Here is a 13524-nt window from a genome sequence, read left to right as displayed (position 1 = left end):
TTTGTAATCCTCATGTTTTTCTTCACAGCTCAGATTTCATCTGATTTACCCTGCTCAATGTTGTACTGGTCTTGTGGGAGTTTAATTTCTGAGTTGCAATTAAAAATTGCTTTTCCCATCATCTTTCCAGACTATTTTTTTCCACTTTTATTGAGTGAACATAGCAAGAAACAGATGGAAAGAAATATAATAATTTTTCAGCAGAGGTAGAGGACAGAAGGGAGTTTTGCGTGTTACTCTAAGGGAGGTTTGACAAAGTCACGTGCCGTGCTGGGCTTCGGGCAGACAGGCAGTCTATGTTTACACTTGTCAAGAGTGAAATTTGATGCTAAAAGGAAAAGGAAATACAATTTACAAGCCTTGCTTTTATACCTAAAAAAATCATTAAAAGATGCACTTAAAGATTTATGCCTAGGGTGCACATCAGCAGTGACAGCTCTTCCCAGTGACTGAGCTGCAAAGCCAAAATTACAAACTTTATTAATATTCTTTAGTCAGAAAGCCACAATCACAAGGTTACCCTGAGACTTCTAATGTATTGAATGTTTTGTGTCTAGAGAAAAATTTAGAAAGAGTTTTGAGCTTCCTATACATACAGAAACGTAATTAGTTCTATTCAACAGTTAATCAGACATGCATTTGGTGTTCGGAAAACAAATTACTGCTGTTAGGTAGTGCGAGATTTCCTCGGAGAGTGCTGTTCTCATGATCTTTAGTACAAAAACGCCAGGCAATCAAAATGCTGGCCGTAATACAAGGCCATGAAACTATTGCAGATGCCTCATAATTTGGGCTGGTTTGCACTTGTGAAATAGATGTAGACAGGACTTAGACATGTGAACAGTGAAGAGGCTATAAATTGCTTATCCAGAGAGGTGAAGGAGGAATTGAGGCAAGCCTGCCCCACATAAGCTCTGTCACGTTGTTTTAATGGGGAAACTGCTTAACGGACCCAAACCTGGCTCCCTTGCCCCTTGCAGAAGCCATAATTTTAGAAACGCTCCCGCTCTTATCTTCAAGGCGAACTCACATAATTTTAATAGTCCACGGCTTGCATTACGAATGTTTTCATCAGCCAGTATAAAATAAATCCATTAGTCACAGTGTCCTTCATGTGATAATGATGTTTAGCGCTCATTAAAAAGTAATTGTAACCACTTTTCCCTACTTTATCAGCAGGATTCAGCTGGTGATTTGATGATCAGAAGCATCCAGCTGAAGCATGCTGGGAAGTACGTCTGCATGGTGCAAACAAGTGTGGACAAGCTATCGGCTGCTGCAGACCTGATTGTAAGAGGTATTTGCATTTTGTTACTGTTGTTGTTGTTGGAAAATTTCTTTTTTTTTCCTATCTTCTGCAGCTAGTAAGACAATTTCTGTGCTCAGATACATTCACTGGGATCCCAGCATCTTGTAATTAATCTAAGAAATAAATTCTAAGTACAAGCTGTGGTTCACAGTACATTCGCAAGCAGCATATGTAAAGCTGCTTTCGTATATGCATACTCGTACAACAGACACGCAGCAGATAAACACGAGTACACGTTCATGTCCGGAATGCAAAATTTGCACCAACTGAGCTCATTTCTTTGGTGAATCGTGCAGCAGAAATAGGTAGGGAACACCGTCGTTTTGCTTTGGTCTCTCTGAATGGCTCTTTTCATCTGCTAACATCACGTTTATGGCTGCACTGTGGAGCAGGGTCAGACCATGCGTGGTGGTGGGCAGCAGTGACCGATGGCCCTGTAAGAAGCACGAGAGTGCCCAGGCTCCCCGTTACACCGGTTCTTGTATTTTTGCTGCAGCATTATTTCAGATCTGTCGGGGTTTTTGTTTTGTTTTGTTTTTTGTGCAAACATTTCAAAACAGCCTGCTGTGAGAACTTCAGTTAGGTAATTTCCTTAGCGTTGGCTCTGTAAACAAACAGGAGGAACATTAAATTCTCACAAGAAAGTGGCCGCTGGTGACAGCACAAATACCGGTCTTGTCCCTCTCCCGAAGCATCAGTAGGGATGTCTGCATCCAGGCAGTGGCCCCATGGCTGCACCTGGAGTTGTGCTGCATCATGCCACCAACAGTGTGCAAGCTGGGAGATATTGCTGGGCTGTGAGACTGGATAGGGGAGGTGAAAAGCTGCTGCATAAATAGAGCATCCATAATAAATTTAAATTTTGTTAAGAATATAGTCATTGGAGTTATGTCAAGATAATGTGACGCAGCCTTTCCCAGGGAAAGGCTGTTAACCCCTTACATGTCTTCAGCAGTGCCATACGTTTAGGGGATTTGTACCCTTGGTGACAGACCATCCCAGCCCCAAACCTGTTATCTCACCTTCTTGCATCAATGTGCAGCTACCAGTTCCTTCTTGTATGCTCTGATAATTACACGAGGATGCCAAAGATTCTTTTCCTTTTCTTGACTTTGGGATAGCATCTGCGTGAATGTCTCTGAATTAATCTGACAATATTTCCCTGCACCCTGTTAAGACGTATATTAGGAAACGTTGGGAGTAACCATCATTACTCCAAGACATGAAGTGAAGATGGGTCATGTCAGCATCTGCCGAGCAGGAGGAGTAATTTGTGAAGCACACAATGAGGTTTCACTCCTCTTGTGGAACGTGGGGGGAAGGACCGAAGGAGCTAACAGCCGAGCGAGGCTGCATTGCACGATTGCTCTCCCCACAGCCTAGCAATATCATTTAGAATTTTAATTTCTTAGAAATTAAATCTGGCTAGACCTGCTGAAACTTTAATTTTAAAGATGGGATACTGGAAGATTTCAGGGTATTTTAGATATTTAAGTATGTCCAGGTCTTAATATCATTTGAGAACAATTTTAGTCCAAGGATGGAGGAATGAACTGCAAGATGAAAGTTTGCTGTGAAGTGGTGCTTCTGGGGGGAGACGTCACCTCGGTACCACTGCTGATAGGAATGGCCGTGTGATGAAGGAGAGGTCGTACCGCTGGTGGAGGCGTCCTGCAGTGCTTTACTTGGTACTCAGCAGTCAAAGAGAAAACACTGCCCATACTCAGGCACGATGCTTGTTACAGCAGGTTTTTTGTTGTTCACCAGCCTCCCAGCACAGCCAAGCTGCAGCTGCAGCTCCACGCCAAGCCACCTCTCTCCTGGGTTGGGAGGGAAGGCCTGGGCCCCGTTCCCCCAGCCTCTGCCTGGCTTCAAGCGCTCTCCTCCTGTGACTTTTCTGACAGGTCCCCCGGGCCCACCAGAAGCTGTGACCATCGACGAAATCACCGACACCACCGCTCAGCTGTCCTGGAGACCTGGAGCAGACAACCACAGCCCCATCACGATGTACGTGGTGCAGGCCAGGACCCCCTTCTCGGTGGGGTGGCAGGCGGTGAGCACAGGTAAGCGCCGAGCCCCGAGCACACCCCGGGGAGCAGCTCTGCCCCAAAAGTCATTTCCCTGGCTGCAGCACAGCGCTCTTTTCAACGAGTTTCAAGTTAGGCAACCCAAAGATTTAGGGTCCAGTCAGTGCGATTACTCATCCATTTTTCTCATGAATGTTTAAGGGAAAACAGAATGAATTCCTATCTTCTGTTGCTGCGCGGGAGATATACAGCAGTAATTGCGGTCTATAAAGACATCCCTCGGGGACAGGCCATGTCATCTGGCCTATCTTTAAGTAGAATTATCTCCCTGATAGAGGGGAAAATTCCATGATGTAATTGCTCATTCCACCAGAGGTTAATTTCGTTCCAGTAACCGTTAAACAGAGAGAACAGTGAAGTTTAAAAAGAGGAAAATAAAAAACATGTAAACCTGTTGTCTTGACACCTTGTTTTCGAAAAAGTGTCAATTTAGAAGAAACTTCTTAAGGAATTTCTGTGCTAAAAGCACAATGTTTTAATTGTCCCTTTCTTGCTTTAGCAGTCTCTCTAACTTTAGCAATTAATAAAATGTTAAAAAAATAAAAAAGGTTTGTCAATCGGTATTTGCTTTCTATTAATGTTAAACCCTCATTTCTAAGGGCATCTGCTAGGACATTTTCTCAGCTGTTTCTAATACTTTAAGTGGGTTTTCACTGCACTCCTGACCCATGGCTGTCTCCCAGTTCCAGAGGTCATCGATGGTAGGACATTCACAGCGACCGTGGTGGGTCTGAATCCTTGGGTCGAGTATGAATTTCGAGTAGTGGCTGCCAACCTAATTGGGATTGGAGAGCCAAGCAGACCTTCAGAGAAGAGAAGAACTGAAGAAGCTCGTAAGTAGTGTTGGGCAGCTGAGTTAAATCTCATTGCATGAGTGCTAATCATCATTAAAGGATGTCTGACAAGTCTTGAGAACTGTAATGCTCCTTGATGCTGTCCCTATCTTTCGGTCTGGCAGAAAGGGGTCACAGCCAGGAGTAGGCTCAGGGTGGTGGTTGCAGGGATCCGTGTCTCAGTCATGGTAGGTGCCTCTTCTGCTCCGCTTTAGCTTGTAATGGAACAGAATGTGAAACATGAAAATAAGTAAAAGCCTTTTTTATGGAAGATAAATGTTTAAACTAAACAATTAGAGACTGAATACACAAGTTAATTGACATACTTTTCGTATACTATTATTGACATAATTTTAATGTGCTGTTTGCCATGGCAAATTAGTCATTTGCTAATGTTTCTGATACCCAGCAGGGGAAGGCCAGCAGAGTCCTGTAGCTGTTTCATTTCCACATGCTTCTTTGGTTTCAAAATCATCACATGCATTTTCAGTGCTATCTACAATGCTACATCTTTTTTTTTTTTTTTTCAGTTCCTGAAGTGACCCCGGCTAATGTCAGTGGAGGTGGCGGGAGCAAGTCTGAGCTAGTCATTACATGGGAGGTAAGTGGAGTCCAAACTGAGAGGAAAATTAATACAGTGGTGATCTAGATGCACCCTTCCACCCCAGTGTCTTTCCACGGAGCTCCTATAAATGGTTTGAGGTAAAAAGTCCCAGCTGTGTGATAAAATAGCCCAGCTACTGAAATCGAGCTAAAGCCCATGCCCCATCCCAGGCCATGGTGCCATGAAGCAGCAGCGAAGCACTGAGCAGGGGACTGCAAGGTGCCCATTGCTGCTTCAGCACAGTGTGTATGGCAAAACCTGCATGGGCTGCCTACGGGCAGAAACCACCCAAGGGGTAAAACAGAGTCTTGAGAGATCGAGCTTGGCATGCCCTCACCCAGCTGAGAACCACAGCTGGCTCTCAAGCTTCAGCCCTCATCCCTGTGCCAGGTTATACGGCAGCAAATGGTTAAGAGTTAGCAAGACACATTGCATGCTGGCTTTCATTGCTGCTAATGAAAGGAAAGCCAGCACGAGGAGATACAGAGATGAAAAATGTTTAACATTCCTTAAGGCAGCCAGGGCTAGAACTTTAGTCATTTGTCTGCTCATATTTTCATGTTATGATGCGGTGCAGCTGGCATATTTTTCCTAATAATGAACTTCACTAGACATGCTAACACTTCCACTTAGCACTATTCCTGACCAGGCTGGCAGAATGAATCACCAGAGATATTTTTAAGGTTATTAAAAAACTATAAATGGGTTTTTTTCCTTACCACACAGCTCAATGTGCTAAATTTCCTCCTCCATTGGACTAATTAGTTTCGCTGTATCTCCTACAGATACTCCAATATGTCTCAAAAACACAAGAACATCAGCCGTGACTTTGACTCATAATTTGCACGAAATATAATTTGTATTCCAATAGAACAGTTTACTCTTGTAAATGTCCAGAGACCATTTTTCTAATAGTCTGATATTTTTTGAGCCACAGACAACAGAGCTAGAAGCAGTCACCAAAAGTAACCCCTGCAATGTGCTTAAGCACCATGGCCATCTGTGGGACAGTGGCCCCTAATTACAGATTATTTTCACCCATTGGAGCTTTGGGTTCGGACAGGCCTTTTCAGGCACTACAGGCCTGCAAGAAGGAAGGCACAGTGTGCATACACGTGACCTGGAGGTGACAGGTTGTTTCTTCTAGTTGTTCTCCTTCACGTTTGTGACAAGTCACTCTCTGTCGTCGTGATTTCTAAGAGATCATGACATTGGGATGCGACTATTCGGCTGACCTAGCCTGGGTCACCACGTAACAACGGGTCCACATACCATGGGTGCTGCGTGGGGCCACCAGCCCCATGCAGTGGGGGGTCATCAGTCAGGACATGTTCTTCAGGACTTCACGTGTGACTCCAAAGATGTCAGAGCAGCTGCACGTGCCTTGGGAAAGCAGTTGTGTCCTGGGTTCACCCCAACAAACTTCAGACACTTAGTCACTGCAGGGCCTAAAATTACTGGCTTTGTCACACCAGACTCCCTGTCTAGTCAGGGAAGGAAGGTAGGCAGCTGTGGAAATGGATTAAGTCCTAGACAAAGTGACTTCTGGAGATGTTTTCTCCTCTGACTGCAGGGAGCACACAGAACAGCAAGGCCTCTAGCACAGACATCACTGAAGTGCCTAAGATCAGGATGGGATAAATTCAGGTTAGATGCAAAGCAGAATTCCAGCTGCCTCCCATTCCTAATCCTTACTTAGGACAGTAATTTTAGAAGGAGAAGAAGCAATAGGGGAATGTAAACAGGGAAATAAACGCATGAATCGCTGAGTTCTCCTGCTGTTTGCCTGCCCCCAGACGGTGCCCGAGGAGCTGCAGAATGGAGGTGGCTTCGGCTACGTGGTGGCCTTCCGCCCCTTCGGCACCATCAGCTGGATGCAGACCGTCGTGGCCTCCCCAGACGCCTCCAGATACGTCTTTCGCAACGAGACCCTGCCGCCCTTCTCCCCCTACGAAGTGAAAGTGGGGGTGTACAACAACAAGGGGGAAGGGTCCTTCAGCCCCGTGACGGTCGTGTACTCGGCGGAGGAAGGTAGGGCGAGGAGCCCACCCCACCGCCCCCTCCTTCCCCTGCCTCATGTTGGCCGCCTGAGGTGCTGACCGGGCCTGAAAGGGTTTAGCATCCGCACCGACACATCCTTTGACTCCGATCCTTGCTCTGATTTATAATAAATGGCGCGCCACGATTAATTCTTTTGATAGTCATTAAAATAACATTAATCGTAATGAAATCTTTTGATATTAATGGAAAAGTAATATGTAATCTGGAAAGAATTCAGCTGAGAATTAGTATGAATTAATGTCCACTGATTAGAAAATGTTCCCTCTTGTCCTAATTACTGTACATGGTATCCTGGGTTGAGTTTAGAAATGACATTTATTATTTCTTCTGCGGAGGGGAAGCGCCGTCTGGCACAGGCCTGACAGGACTTGGTTTTGAAATGGGAAAGTTTGTTTTTGTAGCATGCCTCTTTTTGCATGCAGTGACGAAAATCCCTTGAATTTTGTGACTAATTGAACATAAAATTGAAAACTGACTTTATTTTAACTCGTCTACCCAGAGCCAACCAGAGCCCCAACCACTGTTTTCGCCAGAAGTCTTTCTGCCTCAGATGTTGAAATTTCTTGGGCTCCCCCTCGAGAGAATCAGCATAAAGGAAGAATACAGGGGTATGAGGTATGGAAGCGAACCGTGGCATCGTTTCAGCACCAGGCACTGAGCAGACACGGGGACGTGCTGCGGCAATGTGCCGTGGCAATGCAGGGCAGGCGGGTCCTGCTGCGTGCTGGCTTCCCGTTGTTTCCTCAGCGCACAGAGACTTCTCTCCCAGGGTAAAAGGCTGTGCATCTATCTGTGTCTAATCTGTCGGAAAATGCAGATCAGAGCTTGCTGGGGGAAGCCTGTGTGCGCTGGTGGCACGGAGAGGCTGCTCGGAAGTCAGCATGCTTCAGCGGGAAACTGAAGTGCATAATTTGTGTCATTTTCTCCATCTCAGAGCAAAGCAGTGGTCAGCAGTACCAGCCCTGGGTTTATGAACAGAAGTCAGCATATCGAATCCTTGGGGTCTCCCCTGAGAAAGATAAAAAACATCAAGAGTTACCGAGATGAGTTGGAGCGTTGTCCTAATGGGCTTTCACTTCCAGGATGGTGTCTGCAGCCTTACTCCATTCAGCAGTAATTAGGCTCGCATTAACCGTTCAGATAAACTTCACACTAGATGCAGTGTTTCATTTACTGCCAGTAATGGCTACAAAAAACTATGGCCCTGAAAGGCTTAGTGATAGCAAGGTAGGCAGGAAAATGTGCTTCTGTGGCCAGCCAGCAGCTGAGCCCCTGGGAAGAGAGCAATGCAGCTGTGCTGGTGTCCAGCAAGGAACAACATGTGGGATTGGGCTCTGTGGGTACCAACATTTTGGACAGAAGTGCCAGAGTTAGCGCTAGGAACTGCCGGGGTGCTGCCAGCCCATGGCTGGGGGGTTGAAGTACCTGCTCTGTTTTCCAGGTCAGGTGTTGGAGACATGACGAAAAGGAAGAGAACGCAAAAAAGATCAGGACGGTTGGTAACCAAACATCCACAAAAGTCACCAACTTGCGAGGCAACGCGCTCTATCACTTGGCAGTCAAGGCCTACAACACTGCTGGCACCGGGCCCTCCAGCGCCACAGTCAACGTCACTACAAAGAAGCCACGTGAGTGCTCCTGACCACACGGTGCTCTTGCCTGGGAGGGTTTTTAACAGCGCTCTCCTTTGGCTTTCAGGTTTTCTCAAGTCTGAAGGAGCTGGGAGATGTTTCTTTGCTGCTGCTTTGTGCACAAGGCTTACCAGCCTTTTTTTTCTTTTTTTTTTTTTTGTAAGGTTCTTCCTCGTGTTAAGTAAGCAGAGCATGCAAAACTGAAATCATAGCTGTGCAGGAAAATTAAATATTTATCTCATCCTTCAAGAGGGCTTTTTTCTTCTGGTCTCAGGCATGTTGAGCAACTGAGTAAATCCTTTTTTTCATTTAGAGGAGTGTGTTGTGTCACACCTCCTGTGACCTTGAGGACACAGATCAGTGAAACCGCTCATTAGCTTGCCGGAGGGGTAGGACTCTGCATGCTCAGCTGGGGTGGTGGAAGCTACGTTGCTACTGGGAGGAATCAAACTGGAAACAGTGTTCCTTAGTAAAATAATCCTTTCTATATTTCGCTGTAGCGCCAAGTCAGCCCCCTGGGAACATCATATGGAATTCGTCAGACTCCAAGATCATCCTGAACTGGGACCAAGTAAAAGCGCTGGATAACGAGTCAGAAGTGAGAGGCTACAAAGTGAGTATTGTGTCAGCATGACGCCACTGCACGGCCTCCCTCAGGACCTGCAATGAATCCTCATTTAGCTTTAGCTGCCTCCAGATTCTTGTACTGGGGTATAAAGGACATTTCCATGAATCCTGTGTCAAGTTCAGGGTTTATAATAAAACTAGATTAGGTGTTTTTTCGTGGTACTTGCCTGCTTTTACGGGTTGAAACAGGAACATTCCCCCAGAAACAGCAACCCCCTGGCTGCGCCCATGAAGGCGTCAGCCCGCAGACCTGCGGCTCCCCCTCCCCAGCCCCTGCCTCCTCTGCAGCTCAGCCCAGGAGGCTCGTAGCCCACCTGCAGGACTGCTCTCCTGCCTTGGGTGGAAACCTTCCAGAGGCTATAGTTGGCTCCTTAATTGCAGATAAATAAAATGCTTTTCTAATAGCTCCATTTTCTTCAGAGAGCAAAGCCAAAAGAAAAGAAAGAGAATCCTCATTAGTAGCAGTTTTAATAGGTTTTAATTTAGCCAGAGAGAAACCTTGGGAAGAATTCAGCTCTATCACCTTACACAAGGGTTTAATTTGGCCCAAAGAAGACATCAGTGAGCAATTGCCAGCCATTGCCTTGAGGGCTGGACTGTGCAAACGTTTTCCACCAGAGCTGGAAACGACAAAGAACCTGGGCATGCTTCATGTTTTGTTCACAATCTGAAATTCTGGCGGCATCAGCCTTGGTAGCCTGTGCCAGCTGTCACTTCTGCCCTCACTTTTAAGTATCTTTGGTGCACTCTATTGGATTATCAGAAATAAGTAATTCCTCAGGGTTTTCAGTCAAAAACCTCAGATGAGTCTCAGTAGTTTGGACCATCTCTTCACTACATTTTTTTAGGTTTGAAATGCAAATTAAGAAGTCACTTGAAACTGGTGAGAGAGATTCTCATCAGACTTGAAAAAGCAAAATCCTTCTAGCAGGTTTCTAAAAAACCTTTTAAACTTATTGTTAGAATAACAGAGTCTTATTCCTTCCTGGCTCCCAGCAAAACATTGCTCATCGTTTTATTTTTTTTTCCTGGAAAACTTCTATGTTGTGTCACAATTTATGATGTTAATTAATACGACTTCCAGATCTTAGAAGGTGAATCAAAAAAGCAATTTATTCTGGGAAGCCAGAAGGGACCGTGGGGGTCAGAATATCACCTCTGTGACCAGACTGTGTGTCTGGGCATTGATGAGTATGATCGGGGGCTCTCGAGACATGAGAAGAGCGGTGGTAAATCTGGACGCTCCTACAGCAATGAACCTTTCTGCTGTTTCTGCCTCCTCGTCTCTCTCCCGCTCGCTGCAGGTTCTGTACAGGTGGAACAGGCAGAGCAGCGCCTCTGTGATCGAAACCAACAAGACCTCGGTGGAGCTCTCCCTGCCCTTTGACGAGGACTACATCATAGAGATAAAGCCCTTCAGTGACGGGGGCGACGGCAGCAGCAGCGAGCAAATCCGAATCCCAAAGATCTCAAGTAAGGCCGGGGAGTGGGGTGCGTCAGCCAGTGCCCCGGCCCCTTTGCTTCGTGATGGGTTAGCTCCTCATTAGTAGCAGTTTTAGTAGGTTTTAATTTAGCTTTGCATCACCCTAGGGAGCAGCTGCAGCTACCAGCAGGGCTGAGCCAGGGCAGGCATTGGCTTGAGCACTGGCCTCTCGGGGAGCTAAAATGCAGGATCAGATGACATTGAAGCCCAAATTCCTGGTTTCATCCCGAGCAAAGATTAAGCCATGAGAAACAGCACCACAAGTGGTTATATTTGTATTTAAGATTTCTAGACACTTTCCGCTCTCCTACTTCCATGCTCGTATATACTGAATATATTGTTTCACTGCAATTCACTATAACAAAATATAAAATGCAGTGTTCAGAGGCTTTTAAATTTATAAGGCTACTGTATAGCAATATTCCATTGTGTGTTGGATGCATAAATATTTATTTAGGGAAATGAGGTTGTGTAGAAGAACAAACAGAAAAGAGAGTATTTTATTACTCAACATTGCTTTTGCAAAATCTCCGTGTCCCATCTTCCATTAATAACACCGCAGTTTATAAGCTGCATTAAATCAGAAGCCTCTGCAATGCAGGAATATGGCATTAAAATTATAGCAATGTAAAAACTCTGGGTGAGATCAGAATTATCTCCACCAGGCTGTGTGCTGTAGCCATATAAACCACACAGAAGGATTTCATGGGCAGACACAGGAGAACGAAGGAGAGCAGGAGCACATGCCAGTTCCTGTTTGGCTCCACGCTGGAACATCCGTGTAGCTCCTTCAGGACATGGATCGGGCCGGGCTGGTGCCATAAGAACAGCTTGAATATAGTATAGCTGGAAAAATAAATGTAAAGAAAAAAATAAAAGAATAAGAGGCCATGAAGTAATATAATGTGAGAGTAGCCTCAGCACCAGAGCCGTGGGAATTGAATGAAAAGCAGGCGTTCAGCTGGAGAGGCACAGGCCTCCAGGCAGGGGTCGGACCCTCTGCTGCCACCACCAGCGGAGGGCACGGAGCTACCCGGTGGGGAGAGGCTGGGCTCGTGAGGGCTGCTCTCGGCGCTGGTGGCTCATCTTCTTCCCCCCCTCTCCTTTCCTCAGATGCGTATGCGAGAGGATCCGGTTCTTCAACCTCCAACGCTTGCACACTGTCAGCCATCAGCACGATAATGATCTCGCTCACAGCTCGGTCCAGTTTATGACAAAAATTACATAAAGGACTTCTTGTTTATAATATAAGCAACATTTAGCTAGTTGTTTCGAAGACACCCAGTACTAAGTAATATTGTGGTTTGAGTACATCTTACTACTGGAAAATGTTTATGCTTCTTTAGGAATGGCATTATACAGTACTTCCTCAAAGCAAATATAGCTTTGTCTGAAGTTTCCTTGGAAACTCTGCAATGCACTGAAAACATCTGTAATATGATGTTACCAAAGCAGTTTACATATGTCCTTATATGCATATTTTTTATTATATATTTAGTGTTTTATAGAATTTTTTAAAGTTAACATATGATGTAGATATTAATTTTTCCTCTGCTATAAAATGCTATGGACAACATTATCATGAAAATATTGTTTGAATTTTTTCCTTTATGACCGAGAGGTCAAAGTTGTTCTTAGTAAATTGGCTGCAACTTTCCTGTACAGTTTTACAAGGCTACGCAAGGCAGAACTGCTTCAGATCGGGTTCATAATGCAGCTGCATTTAAGGGCAGTTATGATGATTCTTGTGTTAAATCAAGTGCTTTTAACACACACGATTTCACATTTTATTCGGAGGACTAACCGAGGCAAACTCCAAACGCTCAGAAAGAACACTATAATCTTGAAAAACCACACAGCTTTTGGTTATTTGCGGACTACAGGACATGTAGCTGATATTCTGGCATCATGCAGTAAGGTTCCATTTTTACCGTCTTGAAATAGCTTTGGCTTTATCATGATTAGCATTAAATTGGGTAGGGACTAAGGTAGTGCAGAGACATCACCTCTGCCTCTGGTGACACCGAGGGGCAGGTAGCAGCAGAAGGAGCCAGGAACCGAGGGGCCCCGGCGCGAGCCCTGCTCAGCCCACGTCGCTGCTCCGCGTTTCGCACCGAGGACGTCAGGGTACAGCGGCTCTGACACCGGGCTCGCCGGCTGAACACGCACTCACTCCCCACGTGCGCTTTCCCATAACTCATCATTTTTCCCAAGTCCACCACAGAAAACGTTCAGACCCCGGCCGGGACCTGGCCGCACGGGGCTCCCCCCGGCCTGCAGGGTGGCCGCGGTTCTGCAGGAGCTCTTCGGAGAGACCTGGAGGCGTCACAGAGGCACGCCGGAAAATGAGGATATCCACAGCAAAATCATTCTTCTTAAGAGAAGGACTGTTTGTTACTACGGGGTAATTTTGTAAGTTCACTCAGATGGGATAATGCTAGTACAAGGCAATGGAATTTTCTATAAAATTTTCAAGTTTAAATGCGCTGCAGTGGTTTATTATTATTTTTTCCTGATAGCTTAAATTTGCCTGTAACTTGTCTTTTTTGCTTACAAAATAATACAGTTAACTTTTAGACCTTCTAAATATATTTATTCAGTAACACATAATCAGGATTCCACTTGTGTAAAAGTCAGGGGTGTTGACCAGAGAAATATTGTCAGTATTTCAAGCTGTGTTCCTTTCTTAGTTTGATATGGTTACTTCTATGTAAAAAAAAATAAAAACAAACAAAAAAAACACAAAAACAAAAAAATGGAACAACAAAAAAAAGCTTCTGTAGTTCTCTCCCCAGTGTAAATGATATTTATCAGTGATCTAGCAGATGTAATCTTTTTTTAAAGGTATTGGTAATAAATATTCTGTCATTTGTAAAGATACCTGTCTGC

The 13524-nt window shown here is 45.2% G+C and overlaps 1 protein-coding gene across 9 annotated transcripts in view; it reads left to right on the top strand.

Annotated features, from left to right (window-relative positions):
• Nucleotides 1-13515, top strand: part of LOC308200329 (contactin-4) — a 300384-nt gene extending 286869 nt beyond the window's left edge. For 8 of the 9 annotated variants that reach the window (XM_080605910.1, XM_080605912.1, XM_080605911.1 and 5 more), the window contains 10 exons: nt 1177-1297; nt 3214-3372; nt 4080-4229; nt 4760-4830; nt 6630-6864; nt 7394-7509; nt 8336-8522; nt 9026-9138; nt 10457-10625; nt 11749-13515. In XM_080605910.1, coding sequence (XP_080462036.1) covers nt 1177-1297; nt 3214-3372; nt 4080-4229; nt 4760-4830; nt 6630-6864; nt 7394-7509; nt 8336-8522; nt 9026-9138; nt 10457-10625; nt 11749-11849 — 1422 coding nt within the window. In that variant the 3' untranslated portion in view covers nt 11850-13515. The remainder of the gene's footprint in view (nt 1-1176; nt 1298-3213; nt 3373-4079; nt 4230-4759; nt 4831-6629; nt 6865-7393; nt 7510-8335; nt 8523-9025; nt 9139-10456; nt 10626-11748) is intronic. The other variant, XM_080605918.1, reaches the window with a different exon arrangement.
• Nucleotides 13516-13524: the final 9 nt, after the last annotated feature.

Source organism: Anser brachyrhynchus (assembly GCF_964034855.1).
Source record: "Anser brachyrhynchus genome assembly, chromosome: 10".
Classification (NCBI taxonomy): Eukaryota; Metazoa; Chordata; class Aves; order Anseriformes; family Anatidae; genus Anser; species Anser brachyrhynchus.
This window is presented reverse-complemented; position numbering and strand designations above follow the sequence as displayed.